Genomic DNA, 27,471 nt, shown 5'->3' on the forward strand with positions numbered 1-27,471 from the left:
TTGCTGACCCACCTTCCGGAACAGGAAATAGGGGGACGTCTCTCTCTTTTATCGGAGGTGGGTCGAGACCACTTTGGACCAGTGGGTCCTGGCGGTGATATGCAAAGGGTCTGCACTGGAATTTCAGTTTTCCTCAAGATGTGTTAATGGTGTCCCCTTGCTACTCCCTATAGAAGAAGCAGGCAGTGGAGTTTATGCTTCAAAGGATTGTCAGACTGAGGGCTGTGGTTCCGGTGCCCACGTCTCAAGAAAGTATGGGCGATATTCCATTTATTTTGTTATGCCCAAGAAGGAGGGATCCTTTCATCCCATCCTGGATCTCAAGAGGATCAACCGTCACTTGAAGGTGACTCATTTTTGTATGGAAACCTTATGTTGTCTGATAATAGTGGTGCAGTTGGGGGAATTTTTGACCTCCTTGGATCTGTCAGAGACTTATCTTCATATTCCCATCTGATTGGAACACCAACGCTTTCTACGCTTTGCAGTATTGGGGCGCCATTATCGATTTTGGGCACTGCCTTTTGGTTTAGCCACCACTCCCAGGACAGTTTCTAAGATTATTTATTTATTTATTTATTTGCTTTTATATACAGACATTCATTGGGGTACGTCACATCGGTTTACATGTTAGTGTGGAGAAATAGTACGAGCGTGTCCTACTATTTTTACATGGAATGGAGGCACATCAACAGTTAATATAGTTACATTTTAGCAGTGTTGAACATTGGAGAGAATTGATTCAAACAGCTCAACAGGGCGATTTGATTCGATCAGCTCAACAGGGCAATCTATAGTTACATGGGGTGGTGGGCATCTATAGTTCTTTACAGTCTGTACATGGGAGACTTATTGGAGTACGCGGACATGTCTAAGGTTAATTGGAATTGTGACGTTTCCATTTTTATTGTGAGGTTGGGGTGGGGGGTTAGGCTTGAGGGCGGAAAGGCTTTTTGGAATAGCCAGGTTTTTAGGGTTTTTTTTTTTTGTTTTTTTTTTTTTTGAAAGACTGGATGGAGGTCTCAAATCTGAGGTGTTCAGGGAGTGTGTTCCACAGGAAAGGGCCAGCTATTGATATGGCGCGTTCTCTGGTTGTGGTGAGGTGTGCTTGTTTTGCGGAGGGGATGTTTAGCAGGCTGGTGTTCTTTGATCTGAGGTTTCTTTGGGTGTGATGGTGGTGGGGGGCGTCTTTTAGCTATTCTGTGTTTTTATTGTGTATTGATTTGTGTAGTAGGGTGAGGGCTTTGTATTGGGTTCTGTGGGATATTGGGAGCCAGTGAAGGTCTTTGAGGCTGGGTGTGATGTGGGCTGATCGATTGCTGTTTGTTAGGGATCTGGCAGCTGCATTTTGGAGTAGTTGCAGGGATTTGAGGGTGGAAGAAGGGAGTTGCAGTAGCCCAGTTTGGAGAATAGGAGGGATTGAAGTACTATCCTCTAGGCTTGGCTGAAGAGGAGGGGTTTGATTTTCTTGAGAACTTGTAGCTTGAAGTAGCCGTCTTATTGTTGCGGTGATGTGTTTTTTAAGTTGAGCTCGGAGTCCAATGTAACGCCTAAGTCTTTTGCTTCAGTAATGCATCGGCTGGGTGGTTGGATGGGTGTGGGAATTTGGATGTTCTTTGTGCGGTGCTTGTTATGTATAGTATTTTGGTTTTTAAGTGATGAGTGTGAGGGAAAGCTGCGTGAGGAGATTATTTATTTGGGCTTAGTAGGTTTCCCATTGCAGTAGGGTGCGTTGTAAGTTTTCTTTTATGGGTAGTAGTATCTGAACGTCATCTGCGTACACGAAGTAGTGGAAGTTTAGGCTGGAGAGGAGAATGCAGAGGGGGGAGCATGTATATATTGAATAGGGAGGAGCCTTGTGGGACGCCATGAGGGAGTGGGGTTTCGATTTGATGTTTAGTCGGACTTTATATAATCTGTTGGATAAGTAGGGTTCGAACCATTTAAGGGTTTTGTCGCCAAGTCCGATTTCTGTTAACTGATAGTAGAGAGTTGTGGTTGATGGTGTTTAATGCGGCAGAGATGTCTAGTAGTATTAGGAGGTAGGAGTGTCCGGCATCAAGCCCTCTCAGGGCGGTGTCTGTGAGGGATAGTAGGGTTTCCATGCTGAGTGATTTCCTGAATTCATGTTGAGTGGGGGAGAGGACTTCGTGTGTTTTGAGGTGTTCCGAGAGTTGGTGGTTGACAATTTTTTCTAGGATCTTCGAAATGAAGGAGAGGTTCGAGATGGGTCTTTAGCAGGGTTGGAAGGATTCAGTTGTGCATTTGAGGGCTTCAGGATAGAGGGCTTGGTTGAGAGATGTGTTTATTATGTTAGCTATTGGTTTGGCGATAACTTCAGGGATTAGCTTGAGGGTTTTTACTGGGATGGGATCCAGGGGGTGGGCTGCTGGGTTGATTTTTTGAATGATCTTTTCTACTTCTGTTGAGGTGATGAGGTCAAATGTGGTCCAGGTAGGAGATGCTGTGTCGTGAGGATTCGGTCTATCCGGGCTTGCTGGTGGGTTAGTTGGAATTAATTTTGATATTTTGTCCGTGAAGTATTGGGCGAGTTTCTCACATGCCTTCGTTGAGTCTTCCTTTGACAGTGGGTTGAGGCTTGGTTGGGTTAGGTTGGAGACAAAGTTGAAAAGAATTTTGAGGTTGTGTTGGTATTGGTGGATTTTCTTTGAGTATTTAGTTATTTTTATTTATTTAGTACTTTTTTATACCAACATTCATGATACAGATCATATCGGTTTACAGGGAACCGGGGGTAATAACATTAACCTTAACATAAAGAAGAGGCAGAAAAGAGGCAAAAAGTTACAATAAAACAAGGGTAATGGAACTGGGAAAATGAAGAGGTCAGAAGAAGGTAACTTGGAAAACTATAAACAATAAACAATCTGAGTAGTATTCTCTTTTGGCTTTATTGGTGTCTGCTCTGTATATGTGGAGCAGTGTTTTGTATCTGTCAAGGTGGAGAGCAGTAGGATGTCTTCGCCATCTTTTCTCCGCTTGTCTGAGATATCGTTTGGTGATTTTTAGTTCGAGGGTGTACCAAGGAGTTTTATGCAGGTTGTCCGTGTTGATGATTTTGGAGATCGGGCATTTGGATTTGGCTATTTCTGTGTTGATGGAGATCCACGAGTTGATGGCAGTGTTTGCATCGATGAGGTCGAGGGAGGTTAGGGCGTTGGGGAGTATTTCTTTCAGCTCTTCGCTCAGAAATGGTTTGTGGAATTCAATGTATTTTTTGGATTGGTCAGTTTCACCTTGTAAGGTTTTCAGTTGAAGTATGGTATGGATTAATTTGTGGTCTGACCAAGGAATGCTGGTTGTCGTAGGTGGTTTGATTGTGAATATAGCTTTGTCATTGATGGTCCAGTGTGTGGCCTGATCTCTGGGTAGGTGAGTTGACAATTTGTTTGAAACCCATCGCGGACATGGTGTCCAGGAAGAGGGTGTATGTGTGGGGGTGGGGGGGTGGTGGTTGAAATCTCCAAGGATGATTGCGGGTAGGTCAATGTTGATTTGGGAGGATATGGTTTCAATAAGGTTGGATAGACTGTGATCTAGGCATTTTGGTGGGGAGTATAGTAGTAGTATTTGGAGGTTTCTTGATTTGAAGAGGCCTAGTTCTAGGGGGGTGTTATGGTGCTGGGGCGGTGTGTGAGTTTGAGTTTCTTTTGGGCCAGGAGGAGTAGGCCGCCTCCTTTTTTTTTTTTTTTGGTCTGGGTAGGGAGAAGATGTCATAGTTTGAGCAAGGGAGTTGATTTATTAGTGCTGTGTCAGATTTTTTGAGCCAGGATTTGGTGACGCATAGGAGATCTGGGAGGTTGTCTGTAAGGAGGTCATGTATGATGGGGATTATAGTGGTAGTAGAGGGAATCCTAGTGCACCGTATTTGGACGACTGGCTAGTTCGAGCCAAGTCTCAGGAAGAGAGCAGCCTGGTGACACAGTGATCTCTTTATTGCAGAAGATTGGTTGGGTGGTGAACCTGACCAAGAGAAATCTTCAGCCATCCCAGTCGTTGGAGTATCTGGGGGTCCGATTTGACACGGGACAGGTCAGTATTCCTCCCGGAAGTTCAGATCCAGGAATTAATATCTCAAGTGCGTCAGTTGATGAATACCATATGCCCGATGGTATGGTCCTACCTACAGGTACTCGGGTTGATGGCAGCTACCCTGGAAGTGGTGCTATGGGCAAGGGCGCATATGCAACCTCTTCTGCACTTTCTGCTATCTCATTGGATCTCGCAGTTTCAGGATTATGCATTTTGGCTCCACTTGCTGATGGAAATCTGCTCGCACCTCCAGTGGTGGTTGTATATAGGAAGATCATCTGAGAAAGGGAGTTCCCTTGTCCTCTCCAGCCTGGTTGGTACTCATGACAGGTGCAAGTCTCCTTGGTTGGGGGGCTCACTGACTAAAGTTAATGGCCCGGGGAGTTGGAATGCCAAAATGTCCTGCTAAAACATCAGTTGCCTGGAGGGCCTGGGTGAGTATGGTTGGCATGCTTGCAGTTCAGCCACAGGCTGTGAAATCGAGCAGTTCGCGTGATGTTGGACAATGCAATGATGGTGGTCTATATCAGTCGCCAGGGACGAACCAAGAGCCAGCAAATGTTGCGGAAATAGACTAGCTGATTGAATGGGACGGAAGGCCATCTGCAGATGATCTCTGCCTTTCTCATTGCAGGAAAAGACAATGTAAGAGCAGACTTTCTCGCAGGGAAAGTCTGGACCCAGGAGAGTGGATGATGTCAGCCGAGGTGCTTTAGCTGATTGTGGATCACTGGGGCCTTCTGTTCCTAGAGCAAATGGAGACTTCTCGAAAAGCTAAGGTTCTTTGACTCTACAGTCGCAGGAGAGATCCGTGGTCTCTGGAAATAAATGCTCTTGTACAGGTCTGGCTGGAAGACAGATTGCTTTATGCCTTTCCTCCGTGGCCCTTGCTGGGCAGGATAATTTGCCAGATCGAAGGCCACAGGGGGCTAGTACTCCTGGGGATGCCGGATTGGACTGGTATGCAGATTTGTAACTATTCCTGGTGGAGGCCTCCCTTCGTCTTCCACCACACACAGATCTTCTACAGCAGGGACCCGTTCTTCACGAGGATCCGACTCTGTTCTGTCTTATGCTTTGGCCTTTGAGAGGGCTTGAATTTTAAAGCATGGTTATTCATCTGCAGTGATTGCAACTTTACACAGCGCTCACAAGTTCTCCATTTTGTTAGCTTATGTGCAGGTTTGAAGAGTTTTTGAGGCCTGGTGTGAGGAGTGGAGTGTTCTTCCTCATTCAGTTAAGATCCCTCTCATTCTGGATTTTCTGCAGGATGGATTGAATAAAGGCTTGGCCCTTAATTCCTTGAAGGTGCAGGTTGCGGTTCTTGCCTGTTTCAGAGCCCTGGTGAATGGTGTTTCCTTGTTTTCTCATCCTGATGCGGCTTGTTTTTTGAAGGGAGTGAAGCATCTTAGACCTCCCTTGAGGTTACTGGTTCCATTGTGGAGTCTTAATTTGGTGCTGGACCTTTTGGAGGCCCTATGTTCCGACTACTGCGGAGCCTTTCCTTACAGTTGTTGACCTTGAAGACTGTGTTCCTGGTGGCTATATGTTCTGCATGTCGGATTTCTGAGCTACATGCCTTGTCTTGCTGGGAGCCGTTCCTTTGGGTGACTCCGGGGGCATTACATCTGCGTACTGTTCCATCCTTCTTGCCCAAGGTAGTTTTGGACTTTCATTTGAATTAGTCCATCTCCTTGCCATCCCTGGATAAGGTCAGGGATGTGGAGGAGTTTCGCCTTTTGCACTCCTTGGATGTTAAGCGTCTTGTCGTGCGGTATATGGAGGTCTCTGAGTCTTTTCGAAAGGTGGATCACCTGTTTGTTCTCCATGGCGGGAGTAAGCAGGGCTACCATAGCTTGTTGGATTAAGGAGGTGGTCGCAGCCGAGTATGTGGATGCTGGAAGCCATTGCCCACTCAGGTTAGGGCTCATTCTACTAGAGCTCAGGCAGTGTCATGGGCAGAAGTTAGTCTGTTGCCTACCGTCTGTAACTGCCGAGCTGTGACGTTGTCCTCCTTACACACTTTTTCCAGGTTTTATCGTCTGGATATACAGGCCCGGGAAGATGCAGCCTTTGCACATGCGGTGTTGACTGGACCACAGGCAGCCTTCCACCCTGTTGGGGAGTAGCTTTGGTACATCCCACTGGTCCTGAGTCCATCTGTCTACACTCTAGGAAATGAAGAAATTACTTACCTGATAATTTTGTTTTCCTTAGTGTAGACAGATGGATTCAGCTTCCTGCCCTCGGCTGCCGCATGAGTGTGTCAGTTGTCCTATGGGGCTCTGGGTCTCAAGGGATCATCCATTCTCTAGCTTGGGGTACCTAGAATCTTACTTGAGTTCAGTGTTTATGGTTGGTTGAGTACAGTTCTGTTTACCTGTTTTTAATCATGTTTTTATTTAAGTTTTTTGCTAGTCTGTCCATAGTTGCTTTTGAAGAGAATACTGGCAGGCTGGGGTCACTGCATGGCTATATATACTGTGACATCAGCTTGCTCTGTCTCCATCTGCTGGCTGGGGAGCATAAACCCACTGGTCCTGAGTCCATCTGTTGACACTAAAGAAAACGAAATTATCAGGTAAGTAATTTCCCCAATGTTGCATTACCTACCTTAAATTCTGAAATGTTGGCAGAATTGTAATATCTATTGTGGTTGTGTTTCATCTTCCATAATTTAATATGGGCTTTTAATTCCTGGCAATATGTTGTGAAAAAGATCATGATAAAGGAATTTAAAATGGTAACATGAAAATATATCAAACATAAAAACATCACTAGGCACCAAACATTTTATTTTGAAGTGGTATAAAATTAAACAGAGACCCATTTGGTTTGTCTCTTATCAGCAAATGATTGAGTCCAAGTCATGTTCAGTTTGATATCAGATGGATGGAGTCTATATATATCGTAGTATCCTTCCATCTGAGCATCCAGCTGACCAGAGCAGAGCTGTTCTGTCCCATGTGTTTTCTTCTGTGGGTTTGTCTTACTGCCTTGGCAAAGTTGGCAAATTGGTCTCTAGAAACCGGATTAAAAGATGTTTTATTCTGTCTTCCTAGGCCATACCCCTTTGTGCTGTTCTACTCCAAGTTCAACGGCTTAGAGATGTGTGTGGATGCACGTACGTTTGGCAATGATGCCAGGTTTATCAGGCGTTCCTGTACACCTAATGCAGAGGTAAACTGGCTCATGGTTAGAGAGCTCACTCTAGCCAGTGCTATAAAGTCCAGTTGTGGCTTCCCTTTCTCTCTTTCCTCATTGTTTAAAGGGCATCAAACAAGTTGCAGGAAAGCCTAACCCATTTTCGAGTGACCTAATGAAGGTAGTTTAATTTGTAGAATCTCATCGGAAGTACATTATGTTAATCCAATGCAAAAGTGTTGCCTGTGCCTAGTTCGTTCTTTTTTTGCCACATATAAGTGAACTTACACAGCAGCCACACATTTGTAGTAAAGTGAAATGGAAAATGTGAGGTGGGTCTTGTTGCCTGAATACGATGAAGGGAGAACTTTTCATTCTGAGTGCAATAAAGGGATGATTGGCTTTCTGTATGTTAATATTGTTCCTTTCAGTGTCTCTGCTTGTTTGTTGCTGTATGCAGGTTTCACTATAAGGCCTGTGAGATAAGCGAATAAAGTAAAATTTAATAATACCACGCACTCAGGCCGATACAGTAAAACCCGCGGGAGAGCCGGCGCTCCGATGTGAGCGCCCGCTCTCCTGACACGTGCACAGGCCACTCTCCTGTGCGCGCGATTTAGTATGCAAATGAGGGTCTGCAGTAAAAAGAGACGCTAGGGACACTAGCGCGTCCCTAGCGCCTCTTTTTTGACAGGAGCGGCGGCTGTCGGTGGGTTTGACAGTGGATGCTCAATTTTGCCGACGTCGGTTCTCAAACCCGCTGACAGCCAAGGCATAATTGAGCGTCCGTCTTCTGACCTGTGGGCCGATTTTAATTTTTTTTTTTTTTTAATTTTAAATTTTTTTTAAAGTTTTAGGGCCTCCGACTTAATATCGCTGTGTGTACAGGGTGTACAGAAAAGCATTTTTTTCCTGCTTTTCTGTACACTTCCCCAGCGCCAGCAGAAATTAACTCCAGCCTTTGGGCAGGCGTTAATTTTTGAAAGTAAAATGTGCAGCAAAGCTGCACATTTTGCTTTCTGGATCGCGAGGGAATAACTAATAGGGCCATCAACATGCATTTGCATGTTGCGGGCACTATTAGTTTTTTTTGGGGGGGGGGGGGTGGCCACGCATTTTCACCGCGCTATTACCCCTTACTGTATAAGGGGTAAAGCTAGTGCATCAAATGCGTGGCCAAACCCGGAGCGCACTGTACTGTATGAGCCCGACTGTTGGCAACTATTGACTTTCTTATAAAACACCTACACATTTTAAAACTTTATAATATATATTTAAATATTAAAAAGTGCTGTGGTCAAAGGCTTCCCCACAGCCTTGAGTGGAATGATCCATTTATTATTCTATTGAAAGTACTGACGACGTACCAGAAGTAAGCAGTTACTTGTTAGTCAAACAAGAAATATGATAAACTGAACACCCCCTAGTACTTTATAACTGGTGTAAAGAGGATTGTACCCCTTCTGGATACAAGATAAACCTTTACTTCCCTGATCGTACCGGATCAGTCCAGATTCTTGGGTTTTGCCCCTGCACCAGCAGATGGAGACAGAGCAAAACTTGACAGGTTCTGCCATAAATACCAGGGTGCTGAGTAAGAACAATTAAGAGGTGGGAATTTTAGGGGTATGAAGAAGCCAGATGAGGGGTCTTTGTTCTGACTTGTAGGGGAGAAGCCTTGATTGAATAAGTCAAGGGCAGCTAATTCAGGTCCTCAAGAGCCACAAACAGGCTTGGTTTTCAGGATGGCCACAATGAATATGCATGAGATAGATTTGCATACAAGAGTGAGTGAATACAGATCTATCTCAGGATATTTAATGTGGATTTCCTGAAAACAAGACCTATTTGTAGTTCTTGAGGACTGGAGTTGGCCATCTCTGGAGTAAAGGAGTCTCTTGTGGATTTGAAGAGGTTGTAGGACGAGAGGCCATTTCTTGTAAAATGTCCTCTCTATATAAGGGAACATAATGGGGAAGTCACAAACGAAATTTCAGAGGAAAATTCTTTATAAACAAATCTAATCCATCTTTTACTCAGAGGAGTTGCAGTAATGTGAGTGAAGTGACAAGCATAGTTGTGTCTGTGTTCTTGTTTCTGAAGGTGCGTCATGTGATTGCTGATGGAATGATCCACTTGTGTATTTATGCCATTGCTGCTATTGGGAAGGACGCAGAGGTCACCATTGCCTTTGATTATGATTACAGTAATTGGTAAGTCTCTCATAGGGTGCCGCTTTAGCTTGTTTCCCACTTTTGGTTCTGTCTTGCCTCATGTGGGACAGCACTTTGGGTTGAGATTGATAATGGTTCCCTTTTTTCTTCTGCATCTTAGCATACTTGTGGGCTGATGTTATAAGCAGTGCATTTAAAACTGTAACATTATTCACAATTAATGCATGTGCTCAAAAATAATTTTACTCCCATGCAGTAAGCTAATGGTTTACTAATGCATCAAGAGTTAAAAAAAAAAAAAAAAAAAAAAAAGGCAGCTCACTAATCCAAATGTGTGCAACAGACATACTTAGCGCACATAGCATACTACCGTGCACCTGGCCAAAATGATATGGACAATGAAATGCTAAATCAGGGAACCTAACCAACTTGGCAGTGCAGTAATGTATTTATTTTATTTATTATTTTTATATACCAACATTCAATCTGAGATTTAATATCAGTTTACATTCAGGTACTGTAGGTAGTTCTCTATCCCCAGAGGGCTTACAATCTAAGTTTTGTACCTGAGGCAATGGAGGGTAAAGTGACTTGCCAGAAGTCACAAGGAACAACAGCAGGACTCGAACCCTGGTCTCCTGGTTCATAGCCCACTGCTCTAACCACTAGGCTATTCCTTCTCCCTAATAATGAGAGATTTTAATTACCCCAATATTGACTGGGTAAATATAACAGCAGGACATGCTAAGATGTAAAGTTCCTGAATGGAATAAACGACTGCTTCATGGAGCAATTAGTTCAGGAACCGCCGAGAGAGGGAGCTATTTTAGATCTAATTCATAATGGAATGAAGAATTTGGTGAGAGAGTTAACAATAGTGGGACCACTTGGCAATTGTGATCATAATACGATCAAATTTGAACTAATGACTGGAAAGGGGGTAAATACAATTTTCAAAAGAGAAACTTTGATAAAATGAGAAAAATAGTTAGAAAACACTGAAAGGTGCAGCTGCAAAGGTTGTTTAAAAATACCATCTTAGAAGGGCAGTCCAGATGTATTCCATGCATTAAGAAAGGTGGAAGGAAGGCAAAACGATTACCAGATGGTTAAAAGGTGAGGTGAAAGAAGGTATTTTAACCAAAAAAAAAACAAAACCTTCAAAAATTGGAAGACTGATCCATCTGAAGAAAATAGGAAAAAGCATAAGCATAGTCAAGTAAGTGTAAAACATTGATAAGTCGGGCTAAGAGAGAATTTGAAATGAAGGTGGCCATAGAGGCAAAAATTCATAATAAAAGCTTTTTTAAATATATCTGAAGCAGGAAATCTGCGAGGGGGTCAGTTGGACTGTTAGATAACTGAGAGTTTAAAGGGGCTCTTAGGGAGGGATAAGGTCATTGCAGAAAGACTAAATGAATTCTTTGCTTCTGTGTTTACTAATGAGGATGTTGGGGAGATACCGGCTCCGGATATGGTTTTCAAGGGTTATGAATCAGATGAACTGAACCAAATCACTGTGAACCTGGAAGATGTACAAACTAAAGTGTAGCAAATCACCTGGACCAGATGGTGTGCACCCCAGGTTTCTGAAGGAACTCAAAAATGAAATTTCAGATCTATTAGTTAAAATTTGTAGCCATTATTAAAATCATCCTTTGTAACTGAAGACTGGAGAGTGGCCAATGTAACCCCAATATTTAAAAATGGCTCCAGGGATGATCATGGAAACTATAGACCGGAGAGCCTGACTTCAGTGCTGGGAAAAATAGTGGAAACTATTCTATAAATCAAAATCACAGAGCACATAGAAAGATATGGTTTAAGGGAATACAGCATGGATTTACCCGAGGGAAGTCTTGCCTCACAAATCTTCATTTTTTTTGAAGGGGATTAATAAATGTACAAAAAGGTGAACCGGTAGATGTAATGTATTTGATTTTTAGAAGGCGTTTGATAAAGTCCCTCATGAGAGGTTTCTAAGAAAACTAAAAAGTCATGGGATAGGAGGTGATCTCCTTTCGTGGATTACAAACTGTTTAAAAAACAAGAAACATAGTGTTGGTCAATTTTCACAATGGAAAAAGGTAAACAGTGGAGTGCTAATCTATTCTTGGACCGGCGCTTTTCAATATATTTATAAATAATCTGGAAAGGAATAAGATGAATGAGGTAATCAGATTTGCAGATCATACAAAATTATTCAGAGAAGTTAAATCACAAGCAAATTGTGATAAATTGCAGGAGGACCTTGCAGGAATTAGAAGATTGGGCATCCAAATGGCGGATGAAATTTAATGTGGACAAGTGCAAGGTATTGCATATAGGGAAAAATAACCCTTGCTGTAGTTACACGATTTTAGGTTCCATATTAGCAGCTGCCATCCAGGAAAAAGATCTAGGCATCATAGTGGATAATACATTGAAATCATCAGTTCAGTGTGCTGTGGCAGTCAAAAAAGCAAACTGAATGCTAGGAATTATTAGGAAAGGAATGGTGAATAAAACGGAAAATGCCTTAATGCCTCTGATTTACTCCATGGTGAGACTGCACCTTGAGTACTGTGTAAGGTTCTGGTTGCTGCATCTCCAGAAAGATATAGTTGCACTGGAGAAGGTCAGAGAAGGGCATCCAAAATGATAAGGGGAATGGAACAGCTCCCCTATGAAGAAAGGCTGAAGAGGTTAGGGCTGTTCAGCTTGGAGAAGAGATGGCTGAGGAGGGATGTGATAGAGGTCTATAAAATCATGAGAGGTCTAGATGGGTAAATTTAATCAATTATTTACTCTTTCAGATCATAGAGTGCCCCCTAGTCCTTCTATTAAGTTAGCAAGCAGTTTTCACTCAGAGCACAATTAAGCTCTGGAATTTGTTGCCAGAGGATGTGGTATGGGCAGATAGTATAGCTGGTTTAAAAAAAAAAAAAGGTTTGGATAAGTTCTTGGAAGAAAAGTCCATTAACTGCTATTAATCAAGTTGACTTAGGGAATAGCCACTGCTATTACTGGCATTAGTAGCATTGGATCTACTTAATGTTTTGGGTACTTGCCAGATACTTGTAACCTGGATTGGCCACTGTTGGAAACAGGATGCTGGGCTTGATGGTCCCTTGGTCTGACCCAGTATGGCAACTTCTTATGTTCGTATTTATATATTTTAAAACATATTCTGGAGGATCACGTGATGTCATGAGCGCAAAGGGATGTGATCTGCTGCTCTCTTAGGCCCGCATCCACCGCCCGCCTTCATTCACCGCCGTTTTTATCTGCAAAGCATCATTTCTCAGCCTGGGAAAACACCAAGACCAGAAATAATTAAATTTGTGGCGCAGGATGTCGGCGCGGCAAGTGAAAGATAAAGACAAGCCGAAACCGAGCTCACCAAAGATGACCAACGGCAGGGGCGAGGGCACCCCGGAAGCGGCTCAGGCGATTTCAGATCTAAAGGCCGTAGTAGTAGCTGCTCTGGAGCCGGAATTTAAGAAACTGGCCGACAAGCTAGACGATGTTTCAGCCTCCATAACGGGTATTGAGCGACGTCTGATGTAGAACAGCGCATTTCAGACGCCAGGACGGCCTTACCAGCACCAAATCAGAAGTGCAGGAGCTGCAGGGACTGGTGGCCCGACACGAGGAGCAGCTCGAAGATTTAGAGAACCGCTCCCACCGCAATAATCTGAGACTGGTAGGCATACCGGAGATGGTTGAGGACCGTAAGCTGGCCCCGTTCTTAGTGGCTAACACAGGAACTAAACCTGGACAGTAAATATGATAGCCTGCAAATCGAACATGTGTCCCGGGTGGGCCCAGGCCGGGAGAATTCGGACCGGCCCAGAGTGGTAATCCTCCGGCTTCTAAACTTTGCCCAAAAAGTGGAATTGCAGCAGGCAATCAGGGTGGGGAAGAACCCAATGCTTGAAGGAAAGAAGGTCCTGGTGTTCCAAGACTACTCTGCAAAAGTGTCTGCACTACACAGGGATTTCTCTCAGATGTATCAACTAGGCCTTAAACCCGCGCTTCTTTACCCAGCCAAGCTCAAAATCATCTACAGAGGCAAAACGAAATGGCTCAATACTGTACAGGGCGCAAGGAAATTCTTATAAGAACATAAGAAATTGCCATGCTGGGTCAGACCAAGGGTCCATCAAGCCCAGCATCCTGTTTCCAACAGAGGCCAAACCAGGCCACAAGAACCTGGCAATTACCCAAACTCTAAGAAGATCCCATGCTATTGATGCAATTAATAGCAGTGGCTATTCCCTAAGTAAACTTGATTAATAGCAGTTAATGGACTTCTCCTCCAAGAACTTATCCAAACCTTTTTTGAACCCAGGTACACTACCTGCACTAACCACATCCTCTGGCAACAAATTCCAGAGCTTTATTGTGCGTTGAGTGAAAGAATTTTCTCTGATTAGTCTTAAATGTGCTACTTGCTAACTTCATACTTAAATACGTATGTGTCAACACAAAACCAAACCTGAGGATATGAGGCTCCTGCCCGGCCAATTTGGGGCCTTGCAAAAGCAGTAGTGAGTCCTTGGAGCATGCTGCCCCATTGTTCCTTTTCCTTTCTGTGAATTTGATAGGTCATTCGGCGGTCGGGGACTTCTCTCCGGCACAGGTTTAATCAGGTTCAGATGTTGTTAATGTTTCTAATGGTCTATATGTTCCTGTTCTGACTGTTTATTTAACTTACTGTAAAGGTTTCTGACTAATATGTGGATATGTTCCCATATTTCCCTCCTCCCAGTTTCTAATTCCCTGGTAAAATGTAACTTCCATACTTTACCAGTTTTGATGTAAACCGGCATGATGTCCACAACTAATGCCGGTATATAAAAATGTTTAAATAAATAAATAAATAAATGTACTGATTACTTGATAAAGGGGTCCCTGGGGGATGAACAGAGCCTTCTAGGGAAGGCAAAGAAGGGATGTTTACATAAGGGCTGTGGAGTGGTGGCCTGCTGACATCAGGAGTGATCTCCCACACATTAATGGAAGATGGGTAGACACGACGGGGGTGGGGAGGGGGGGGAATTATTTGGGGAAGATGGGGGACAGATGGCGCTAATGACTCTTTTATTTGGATGCATGACTTATTCTGGCACTTGTGGCATGAGAGGCTTAGCCCTCAGAATTGTGGAGGGGGGGGACTGGGCTGGGCAGGCCCCCCCCCCATATCATGGTGACTGAAGACTCTATGATTCAGCATTGGGGAATCTTTGATATACTGCTCTTAAGGTACTAGGGAAACTTAATTTTGTTTCTTGGAATGTGTGTGGCATAAACTCCGCTATTAAACGCTCCAAAATATTGTCTGCCTTAAATAGGCAACATGCGGACATTGCATTTTTGCAGGAAACGCATTTGTCTGCAGAGGAGCATCGAAAATTGGAGAGGATGGGTGGGGGAAGTCAGATTTTCCTCTGCTTCCACACGATCAGCTGGGGTTCCCATATTAATCAAGAAAAATATTCCACTTATCATTCAACGTGAACTAGCGGATCCTTCTGGCCGTTATTTGATTTTGCTTGCAGAATTATACCGTAAACCACTAAATCTCTGCAATATTCCGTGTTTCCCCGATAATAAGCCCTACCCTGAAAATAAGCCCTAACTTGATTTTCAGGATTTTTGGAGTAGGGCTTGAAATATAAGCCCTAGTTATAGGTGGATGTGTGGTTGCACCCCAAGACTTGCCTGACCCCCCCCCCCCCAAAAAAAAAACTTGCCGAAAGTCCCGGGGGGGGGGGGGGGGGTTTCAGACGGGGGGTTGTAAAAAATAAATAACCCCAAACCCTCCCCAACCCTTCAAATTTAATTCATTGCAACCCCCCCAAACTTGCCGAAATTCACTGGTGGTCCAGCAGGGGTACTGGGGTGCTCGGCTGCCAGTAATAAAAATGGCGCAGATGGCCCTTTGCCCTTACCATGTGACAGGCTATTGGTGCCATTGGCTGGCCTCTGTCACATGGTAGGGGCAATGGATGGCCCAGCTAAATACATTAATCCATCAAAGAACCTTTTATAAATATAAACTATATCAATACAACAACAAAACTGGCAAATATTTGGCAAACTTGGTTCGACCGGCGAGGGGAGCCAGTTCCATCTCGGGTTTGCGGTCCGCTGGGGGCGCAGTGGCCTAAACCGACAAGGCGATTGCAGAAATTATGAAGTCCTGATATCAGGAACTTTACACATCACAGACACCATCTTCTGACTTAATTAGGCACTTCCTACAGGGTTTAAAGCTCCCTAGTTTCTTCGAGGAGCAAATCGCCAGGCTAAACAGGCCAATATCGGGGGAGGAAATCCGCATGCAAATCAGTTGGGCTAAACCTTTAAAAGCCCCAGGCCCAGATGGGTTTAGTGGGGAATTTTACAAGATATTGAGTGACCTCATTTCCCAATTGCTCACTCAGGTCTTCCCGGCTCTGCTGGAGCGTGGGGCATACCCGGAGGGGGATAATGTGTCCCAAATAGTAGTACTGCCCAAGAAGGGTAAAGACCCTCTGCTACCGGCCTCATACCAACCCATATCACTGCTCAACTTCGAGCAAAAGCTATTTGCCAAGATTTGGGCAGACCGGTTAACGCCTATTTTGCCAAATTTGATAGGCCCCGGGCAGGTGGGGTTGTGCGAGGGAGGCACGCTATGGCTAATGTGCACCTAGTGATGTCTACCATGATATATTGCCATAAGAAGCAGATCCCCCTTCTTGGCGATCAGCTTCGATGCCGAAAAGGCATTTGATCAGGTTGAATGGGTGTATTTATTTGAAGTCGTGCAAAGCCTTGGATTGACAGGTCCTTTTGGAGCTGCGGTGCAACTGTTGTATAACAACCCCCAAGCTGTAGTAATGACTAACCAGACCTGCTCTGATTGCTTTCCCATTAAATGCGGTATGAAACAAGGGTGCCCTTTGTCTCCCCTTTTGTTCCTGTTTCTAGAGCCTTTCCTATGCACTGCAAGCCAATGAGACCATAGCAGGTATACATTTGGGACACTACCATTTCAAGTATGCAGCTTTCGCTGATGATATTTTGGTCTTCCTCACCTCTCCCACCACTTCCCTGCCATCCTTGCTGGAAGCTTTCGCAACCTTCGGGAGGGTCTCGGGCCTAAAACTAAATATAGACAGATCTGAGGCATTAGCTTATCCTCCTACGTTATCGGAGGATTGGGGATCAAGTTTCCTGTTAAAATGGGCAGACGGGCAATTCAGATACTTGGGCATATAGGTGTCTACAGTCCCGACTGAATAATATGACCTTAATGTGCCCTGTTTGCTGACCCACACCAAAGAGAAATTCCATATGTGGCAGGGTCTCCCTCTATCCTTGGGGGGCAGGGTGAATCTCTACAAAATGGTCTTATTCCCTAAATGGCTGTGTGTCCTCCAAACACTACCCCTTAGGCTTACACGCAAAGATCTTGGGACCCTGAATTCTTTACTCTCAAAATGTGTGGCAGGGGAAGAAGCCACGGATGTCCCTGTCCTTTTTAAAGTTACCTTGGGAGCAGAGGGGAATGGGCCTCCCGGACATGGAGGAATATAATTTCATTAACCTGCTGCGTATCCTTCGGGACTGGATATATAATAAATCGGACTGTGTACACATAGAGGGGGAAAAAACACTGGTGCTCCCCTTGAGTTTACGCTATGTTCTTCATGCTGCTGACGAGGTGCTTCCAGGACCAATATGTAGAAATTTGTTAATAGCTCCTATATGACGGGCCTGGAAAGGCTTATTAAAGAAGTATATTCACTCGCATGCATGTTCACAACTGTTACCATTATATGGCAATTTGGATTTTATCCCAGGGGGTCAATCAAAAGATTTTCGGACGTGGTTTGATAGGGGAATTGTACACTTACAACAAGTACTGACCAAGGATGGCGGCGTGCGATCCTTCGTGGCATTACAATCGGAACATGGACTAACAACTGCAAATTATTTCTCATATCTGCAACTGAAGCATTATGTGACCACTCTACCTATTCTGGATCTTAACATTAAACTATTGGACGCTCTCTTCAGCCCGGACTGGAATAAATGTTCGGTGTCTACCCTTCGGAAAAAAATTTGAGCTCTTGCCACTCCTCCGAACCACTCTATGGTAGTGGAACGATGGAGGCAGAATGGAGGACTACAGACACAGGAAGTAATAATTAGTCAATGCTTTAGCTCCATAAAGGATCTGACTGGGAATATGGCTTTACGAGAACTACATCAGAAAGTATTGCGGAGAGAGCATATGTTTCGCAATGGCAAGCTTTTAGGGCAGTTATAGCCCAATACCAATTGTGTCCTAGAAACAAGCTGGAACGCAGCACCTTGACTCATGCCTTTTGGTCCTGCTCAGTGATCCAGCACTTCTGGATCAGGGTCATGCGCTACATCTCTGCTCTCCTGCATCATCGCATCCCCTTGAACTCTGGCTCTATTCTCTTTGAACATCTGCCACCTACTGGGCTTAAATCTAAAGGAGCAACTCTATTTTTTCAAAAAGCCTGCTTACTGGGGAAAAAAACAATATTACTGACATGGAAGGAGGCCGCTGGTCCTTCCTACTGGACCTGGCGCAATTTATTTCACACCCTAGCGGTAATGGACTACAAAACCTCACATCACTCGTTTAAGAAGCAGCAGACATTTAAGGCAATGTGGTTCATCTATCTCAACTCTCTCTCCCCCAAAGCCAGGAGTTTAATACTGAACAATGTTTCCTAAATAATTTCCACCTATGATGCTTCACCGGCTTAGTCTCTGTCTATCTACATATTGACTTATTTACATAGTTGCTATATGTGCCATCTACAAGACGGTTGTTCTCTGTGGAGGGGGGGGGGACGGGACAGATTGCACTAACTCTATTTAATAAAGGATTCTCTTGTTTGGTGGATCTGGAGGGGCGAGATGTGTAAGGACACACACAACCTGTCTCCTGAGTTGTAGTTGTACTCCTTTATTATGCCATATTTATAAGGCTAAGTTGCATGTTGAGTGTATATCTGTATTATGTTATGTACCCACTATAATAAAAAACAGATTAACCATAAAACATATTCTAAGTGCACAAAATGTCATCTACATAAGAGAAATTTACACTTGCCTGATAATTTCCTTTCCTTGAGTCCAAGCAGAACAGTCCAGACAAGTGGTTATGCTCACAACCAGTAGATGGAGACAGAGAACAAAAGGCTCACTAATGTCATCCCCATATAGGCATCCATGCTGACATCAGCCTGCCAGTATTATCTGTAACAGGCAAAGTCTAAAATTTAATAACTCTATCAACCCAAAGGGCTTTCAACATAAACACATCTCATAATAAGTAACATACAATAGCCTCACTATAAAAGTAAGAAAAAATTATGTACCTGCAACTCTTGATAACGCTTACCCCCATCCTTTGGTACATCTCCATCTCTCTTTTCCCTTTTTTTATTGTACTTCTAAGATGGAATATATAATTTGGGAGGGTTCTGGACTGGTCTGCCTGGACTTGAAGAAAGGAAGTTGTCAGGTAAGTGTAAATTTCTCCTTTCGTTTTATCCACAAACGAGTCCTGATGGATGGTTTATCTTCCCTACTGGTAAATATATTCAGAAGATTTAAATTATTTCCCTTAATATATGAACATAGAAATAATTACTATATATAGTGTACTTGTATTGTGTATTTTGTATATGCTATATACTACATGACTGTTATAAATATATTAAAATTTGTAGAATGTAATATTGATATTGCATGTTTTGATATTATTCTCTTCATTATTTTTCTCTTTCCTACCAGCAGATGGAGACTGAGAATAAAAGCTTCACTGTACCATTGGTACTTAAGACATTGTGTCACCTCAGTATTCTCTTGTCTCCAGCAGTTGGTAGGGATGTCCTTCCTGCAGTCACTGTTTGGTGAGGAAAAATTGCTCCCAGGAAGGTTAGGTCTTTGGGCCATTTGGGTGAGTAGGGTTGAGCAGGAGGGCAAGGAGAGTCTGATGGTCACTGATGCTGGCTCCTTCATTCCCTTCTTCCTCTGTCGAAAGGGCTCCCTTCCCAGCCTCCTGCTCCGAAATTGCCCTCCCTGGAGTCCTGTACATCCAGACGATAATGACGTGCGAACATGTGCAATGATTTCCAAGTTGCTGCCCTACAGATCTCTAGCGGAGAGATCTGCTGACACTCCGTCCAGCAATTAGCAAGGGGAGAGTCTGATAGTCACTGATGCTGGCTCCTTCATTCCCTTCTTCCTCTGTCGAAAGGGCTCCCTTCCCAGCCTCCTGCTCCGAAATTGCCCTCCCTGGAGTCCTGTACATCCAGACGATAATGACGTGCGAACGTGTGCAATGATTTCCATGTTGCTGCCCTACAGATCTCTAGCGGAGAGATCTGCTGACACTCCATCCAGCAATTAGCAAGGGGAGAGTCTGATAGTCACTGATGCTGGCTCCTTCATTCCCTTCTTCCTCTGTCGAAAGGGCTCCCTTCCCAGCCTCCTGGGAAAGAAGACTTCAATAAAGGGAAGTGTAGTTTTCTTTCATGATTAGCTGGGCTTGAGTGGGTTATCCCTTTAAGAAAAAAAAAAAAGCAAAAGCTAAAGAAAGCATTTTTGATTGGCAACTGGAGACTGCAAAAAGGGAGATTTGGCAGTGCCAGAGGTGCTTCTGTTTGGCTGCAGAAAAAGAGAAATTGCTTCTGGATAGGTTAGTTCTTTACTGTGCCGCGTTTTGCTACAAAGACGGCTGCTCCGGATGAGCACTGGAAGCAGTGTTCTGCATGTGCTCTGCTAAGATACTGCTTTCTAGGGTTTGCAGAACCTATGTGAATTGAAAAGAAAGCTTCTCTGGGGACTCTTGCTTGACCACGGAAGGGAAGAGAGCTGCTGTAAAGTAGCAGCAGTCAGGCTCTGAGACAGGCTTTATCAGGGAAGTGGACAGGGCAGGAGGACGGGCCGGTTGCCCCTATCCATCCCTCAAATGACCCTGATGGCGCCACGGCGGATCAGGTCCCTCCAATGGAGGGTGATGACCTTAAGGTGGTCCGCCTGTTTCAGAAGGACGAGCTAGCGCCCTTGATCCCTCATATTTTGGCCGAATTGGGTATCGTGGCCCCTGGTCCTGTTACAATGGATCTGGTCTTAGCGGGATTACGGGGTCTGGTGTGTACTCCTCTGCACGACGTGTTACGGCAGATGATTCTCCGGGAGTGGGATTCCTCGGAAACGGGTCTTAAGGTTAGCCGGGCCATGGACAAGCGCTACCCCCTGCCGGAGGATGTGTTGGAATTGCTTCAGAGTCCTAAAGTGGATGCCTCTGTTTCCGTGGTTACCAAGCAAATTACCATTCCTGTAGCGAGTGCGACGGCACTGAAGGATCTCCAGGATCACAAACTGGAGGGATACCTCAAAAGGATTTTTGAGATGTCTGCCCTGGGCATCCGTGCTGCGGTTTGCAGCAGCTACATGCTCAGAGCAGGCCTGCGCTGGGTTAAACAGTTGCAGAGTGCCAAAGATCTTGAGCCGGTGAAAGCAAAGCAAGCCGAGCGGTTGGAGGCTGTAGTGGCCTATGGATCAGATGCACTCTACGATCTACTTTGCACATCCTTGCGAACGATGGTGTCTGCAGTGTCAGCATGGAGACTCCTGTGATTGCGGAATTGGTCAGCGGATGTCTCTTCCAAGTCTCTGTTGGGGGCTCTTCCCTTTAAGGGCAGGCTTCTTTTTGGGGATGACATGGAGCAGCTGATCAAGAATTTAGGTGAAAATAAGCTGCACAAGCTACACAAGCTACCGGAGGACAGACCACAAGGACAGAAGTCATTCTCTTCTTTCCGCTCTCGTTTTCAGGGGCAAAGGTGTTTTCGTCAGAGCAAGGTGCAGAATATGGACAACAGGCAAACCTCGGCGAGATTTCAGTCCTGGTCTTCAGCTTTCCATGGTCTGCGTGCTCCCCGTGATGGTGCAAGACAGGGCGCCATGGGAAGCAAGTCCTCGCAATGAAGTGAGGCGGGTCCATTCTGCGGATCCTGTGATAGGGGGATGGCTGTCTCTATTTCTCCAGGAGTGGGCCCATATCATGACAGATCACTGGGTTCTCAGTGTAATAGAACACGGCTACGCATTAGAATTTGCTCATCCGATCCGAAGTCTATTTCTGGTGTCCCCTTGTGGCTCCCCTGCAAAGGAGTTGGTCATTTGCCAGACTCTGACGCAGCTCCAAAGTCTGAGGGCTATCGTACAGGTTCCTCTAGAAGAGCAGAGGAAGGGTCATTACTCCATTTATTTTGTTGTCCCCAAGAAAGAGGGAACTTTTCGACTATATTGGATTTAAAGAAGGTCAATGTTGTCCTCAAGGTGCCCCGTTTCCACATGGAGATGCTACGGTCAGTCATTGCAAAAGGGCGAAAAGGCGAGTTCCTGGCTACCCTAGACCTGACAGAAGCTTATCTCCTCATTGGCATTTGCCGGGACCACCAGAGGTTACTTAGATTTATGATCTTCGGGCAGCTCTTCCAGTTTTGCGCCCTACCGTTTTTGGCCTTGTCACAGCCAAGGTGATGGTGGTGGGAGCGTCCCTGAGGAAGGAGGGAGTGCTGGTGCATCCCTGTCTGGACGACTGGCTCATTTGGGCGAAATCGGCACTATGCTCACAAGCTGTGGAGATAGTTTTGGCCCGTCTTCACTCACTGGGTTGGGTGGTCCAACCTTAAGAGCCATCTGATGCCCTCCCAGGTTCTGGAGTTTTTGGGAGCCCGTTTCGACACTCAACTCAGCAAAGTTTTCCTTTCTGGGGACAGAATCATCAAGTTGCGTTGACAGGTGCAGTCTCTGCTGAAAGCCTCCGTGGCCCGAGTCTGGGATTATTTGCAGGTCCTTGGTTCCATGGCTTCGACTTTGGAGTTGGTTCCGTTGGCCTTCTCACATATGAGGCTGCTGCAAGCAGCTTTGTTGTCCCGTTAGAACTCTTCTGAGAGAGGGTTCTATCTCCTGTTGCTGCTTACGGACATTACCAGGTCCAGTCTGTCATGGTGGCTGGTACAGCAACATTTGGAGCATGGGGTGGACCTGGAAATACCCCGGTGGATGGTGGTGACAACTGATGCCAGCCTCTCCGGCTGGGGTGCAGTGTGTCAAGACTGGGCAGGGCCAGTGGTCTCAGGAAGAATCATCATGGTCAATCAGTCGTCTCGAGACATGGGCTGTTTGTTTGGCTCTGCAGAGTTTTCTCCCCATCCTGAGTCATCAAGCTTTTTTGGGTAGTATTGTCTATTTTTGGGTTCACCAAGGTTTGTTTTCTTACCTCTGCTTGTTATGGGGTAGTTGATTTAGCTTTGTTATAAGTTTACTGAGAAACTGAAGTTCCCTGTATGTACCCAGATCAGTCCAGCCTGAGGTGAAAGAGGCTATTTTAGCCAAAAGATCTTAATTCAAAATTGGAAGAAGGATCCAACAGAAGAAACTAGAATAAAGCATAAGCGTTGGCAAGTTAAATGTAAGATATTGATAAGACAGACTAAATGATAAAGGGGATGCAACAGCTCCTCTATGAGGAAAAACTAAAGAGGTTAGGACTGTTCAGCTTGGAGAAGAGGCAGCTGAGAGGGGATATGATATAGGTGTTTAAAATCATGAGAGGTCTAGAATGGGTAAATGTGAATCTGTTTACACTTTCGGATAATAGAAGGACTAGGGGGTCACTCCGTGAAGTTAGCATGTAGCACATTTAAAACTAATTGGAGAAAGTTCTTTTTCACTTAACGCACAATTAATCTGGAATTTGTGCCAGGGGATGTGGTTAGTGCAGGTAGTGTAGCTGGGTTTAAAAAAGGGTTGAATAAGTTCTTGGAGGAGAAGTCCATTACCTGTTATTAATCAAGTTGACTTAGAAAATAGCTACTGCTATTACTAGCATCGGTAGCATGGGATAGACTTAGTTTTTGGGTACCTGCCAGGTACTTGTAGCCTGGATTGGCCACTGTTGGAAACAGGATGCTGGGCTTGATGGACTCTTGGTCTGACCCATTATGGCATGTTCTTAGAGAATTTGAAGAAGTTGGTCGTAGAGGCAAAAACTCACAGTAAAATCTTTTAAAAATATATCCGAATCAGAAAGCCTGTGCAGGGAGTCAGTTGGACCGTTAGATGATCGAATGGTTAAAGGGGCACTTAGAGAAGATAAGGCCATCGCGGAAAGATTAAACAATTTCTTTGCTTCGGTTTTTACTGAAGAGGATGTTGGGAAGAAACCCATTACGGAGAAGGTTTTCATGGGAAATGATTTAGATTAAACTGAACCAAATCACGGTGAATATAGAAGATGTGGTAGGCCTGATTGACAAACTGAAGAGTAGTAAATCACGTGGTTTGAATGGAAAACACCCCAGGGTGCTGAAGGAACTTAAACGAAATGTCATATCAGTTAGTTAAAATTTGTAACCTATCATTAAAATCATCCATTGTACCTGAAGACCGGAGGATGGCTAATGTAACCCCAATATTTAAAAAGGGCTCCAGGGGCGATCCGGGAGACTACCGACCAGTTAGTCTGACTTAAGTGCCAGGAAAAATAGTGGAAAGTGTTCTAAAGATCAAAATCACAGAACATATAGAAAGACATGGTTTAATGGAACAAAGTCAGCATGACTTTACCCAAGGAAATCTGCTTCACTTTTTTGAAGGCATTAATAAACATGTAGATAAAAGTGAACCAGTAGATGTAGTGTATTTGGATTTTCAGAAGGCATTTGACACAGTTCCTCATGAGAGGCTTCTAAGAAAAGTAAAAAGTCATGGGATAGGTGGCAATGTCCTTTCGTGGATTACAAACTGGTTAAAAGACAGGAAACAGAGTAGGATTAATTTGACAATTTTCTCAGAGGAAAAGGTTAAACAGTGGAGTGTCTCAAAGATCTGTCCTAGGACCCGTGCTTTTCAATATATTTATAAATGATCTGGAAAGGAATACGACGAGTGAGGTAATCAAATTTGCAGATATAAAATTATTCAGAGTAGTTAAATCACAAGCAGATTGTGATAAATTGCAGGAAGACCTTGTGAGACTGGAAAATTGGGGATCCAAATGGCAGATGAAATTTAATGTGGATAAGTGCAAGGTGATGCATTTAGGGAAAAATAACCCATGTTGTAGTTACACAATGTTAGATTCCATATTAGGAGCTACTACCCAGGAAAGAGATCTAGGCGTCATAGTGGATAATACATTGAAATAGTCGACTCAGTCTGCTGCGGCAGTCAAAAAAAGCAAACAATGTTGGGAATTATTAGGAAGGGAATGGTGAATAAAACGGAAAATGTCATAATGCCTCTGTATCGCTCCAGGGTGAGACCGCACCTTGAATACTGTGTACAATTCTGGTCGCCGCATCTCAAAAAAGATATAGTTGCGATGGAGAAGGTACAGAGAGGGGTGACAAAAATAATAAAGGGGATAGAACAGCTCCCCTATGAGGAAAGGCTAATGAGGGTTAGGACTGTTCAGCTTGGAGAAGAGACAGCTGAGGGGGGATATATTAGAGGTATTTAAAATCTTGAGAGGTCTAGAACAGGTAAATGTGAATTGGTTATTTACTCTTTCTGATAATAGGGGGGCACATTTAAAATTAATCGGAGAAATTTTTTTTCACTCAACATATAATTAAACTCTGGAATTTGTTGTCAGGGGATGTGGTTAGTGCAGTTAGTGTAGCTGGGTTTAAAAAAGGATTGGATAAGTTCATAGAGAAGTCCATTACCTGCTGTTAATCAAGTTGACTTAGAAAATAGTCACTGCTATTGCTAGCATCAATAGCATGGGATATACTTAGTTTTTGGGTACTTGCCAGGTTCTTATGGCCTGGATTGGCCACTGTTGGAAACAGGATGCTGGGCTTGATGGACCCTTGGTTGGACCCAGTATGGCATGTTCTTATATTTGTTTCCTGGGTTTTGCCTCCATTCCAGCAGTTGGAGACAGAGAAAGTTTCATAGGTTCCACCTTTTAAACCAGTGTGCCATCTGCATCTCCTCTGTATTTCTCTGTCTCCAACAGATGGAGGTGGTGCAAAACCCATGGTTCTGTACCCTAGTTTAAAAAAAAAAAAAAAAAAAGTAAAGAAGTACTTAGGTATTCTTGGACTTTTTTCAGACTTTCCTCCCAGGAGGTTGGCAGGTCCTGGTGGGACATCCCTCCTGGTAGCAGGTTAAGGATGAGCAGAGGTTGGAGACCTCAACTTTGCTCGTTCGGATATGCTGTGGGTGACAGTTGGTGGTCCAGCTTCCTCCCCTCTCAGCGAGGATCGTGGTAAGCCTCTGCCACCCTTCTTCAGGGAAGTTAACTTTTTTTTCTTTCTTGTTAGTAAAATGATAAAGGGGATGAAACAACTCACTTATGAGGAAAGACTAAAGAGGTTAGGACTGTTCAGCTCGGAGAAGAGACGGCTGAGGGGAGATATGATAGAGGTGTTTAAAATCATGAGAGGTCTAGAACGGGTTAAATGTGAATCGGTTATTTACTCTTTTGGGTAATAGAAGGACTAGAGGGCACTCCATGAAGTTAGCCTGTGGCACATTTAAAACTAATTGGAGAAAGTTCTTTTTCACTCAATGCACAATTAAACTCTGGAATTTGTTGCCAGGGGATGTAGTTAGTGTAGCTGTGTTTAAAAAGTGATTGGATAAGTTGTTGGAGAAGTCCATTACCTGCTATTAATTAAGTTGACTTAGAAAATAGCCACTGCTGTTACTAGCAACAGTAGCATGGGATAGATTTAGTTTTTGGGTACTTGCCAGGTTCTTGTGGCCTGGATTGGCCCCTGTTGGAGACAGGATGCCGGGCTTGATGGACCCTTGGTCTGACCCAGTATGGCATGTTCTTATGTTCCTCGTCCACAGTATTTAAAATGTTTAAGGACTGAATGAGCAAAGAAGAAAGCTCCTCTTAAAAAAAAAAAATAATTAAAAAAAATTAAAAAAAAGCTATTTAGGGAACCATCTTCCCCTTTAGGGAGAACTCTCCCTCTTCTAGGTCCTCTCCACTATCAATATCCTCTTGAACCTAAAAATTCTCTAAGGAGTCCTCCAAACCAGAGAGTCCCATGCTTCTGTTTTCTGAACCTTTTTTATTTTCCACAAAAGCAGAAGAAAAACTTGGAGTGGTCTTCTGGACCGAACGTTTGCCCATTGAAAGAAGCTGCTGAAGGCATTTTGGAAAAACTCTTAGATACTGAGACTTAGACCATAGAAGAGGAATCAAGTAAAAAGGAACTGACACTGGCCCTATTTTCACATGTCACTGCACTGAAAATATGCTCCATGGGAGTGAAGGAAGGAGACCCCAACTCCCTCTCAACTTACCTGCAGTTCCAAAATGGCCACTGCAGAACCCCCTATAACCACTGCCTCAGCAAGAGAAAAAGCAACAGCTGGTCTTGCTGGCCAAAGTTCCCCCAAAAGCATAATCGCTGTTCCGGGGAATCCCTCACTGCTCCGCACAGCCTCTGCAAAGCTGCTCTGTGTTTGCAGAGTACAGCTTCTTGGCCCCATCCTTACTGCAGAGTGCAGGCTTTTCTTGCACTCTACAGGAGAGAGCATGCTGCTTCCTACACTTGTTCCCACAGCATAGATAGGAATAAACATGGGTACTTGCCATTCAAATGAGTCCTCCAGTGGTTCTGCCCTCAGAAACAGAAGCTGCTCTGCTCTAGCCACCAGAAGCCCCCCCAACACACACTTTTTTTTATTTATTATTATTTAATGCACCAACAGCACAGCCAGCCAACTTTTGTACATAAAGAAAATTTGTGAACCTCACCAGTGAACCACCGTAAACAAGTACAATTGTAGGTGGACAACATTACATATTCCATGTTTGTTTAACTTTAGTGCGTTGCCAGTACTAAATAGTAATCTGTCCTACTCTTTCTTAAAGAGACGAGCAACAGCAAAAGAGTGATGGGAGGCAGAGGGAAAACAGGAAAATGAATACTAAGTCCTACCAGCAACTCTGTAAATTCCTTGGTCCTGGCACTGGTAGATGGTCTTTCACTGCGGGAGCCTTTGAGAAGTGAGCCAAACGGACTCAGGACCA

The 27,471-nt window shown here is 44.2% G+C and overlaps 1 protein-coding gene across 1 annotated transcript in view; it reads left to right on the forward strand.

The window, feature by feature from the left end:
• SETD5 (SET domain containing 5) overlaps positions 1-27,471 on the forward strand; it is a 238,685-nt gene that overhangs the window by 105,590 nt on the left and 105,624 nt on the right. Inside the window, 2 exon segments of the mRNA XM_029601121.1 lie at positions 7,116-7,233; positions 9,301-9,410. Coding sequence (XP_029456981.1) covers positions 7,116-7,233; positions 9,301-9,410 — 228 coding nt within the window.

Source organism: Rhinatrema bivittatum, chromosome 4 (assembly GCF_901001135.1).
Source record: "Rhinatrema bivittatum chromosome 4, aRhiBiv1.1, whole genome shotgun sequence".
Taxonomy (NCBI): Eukaryota; Metazoa; Chordata; class Amphibia; order Gymnophiona; family Rhinatrematidae; genus Rhinatrema; species Rhinatrema bivittatum.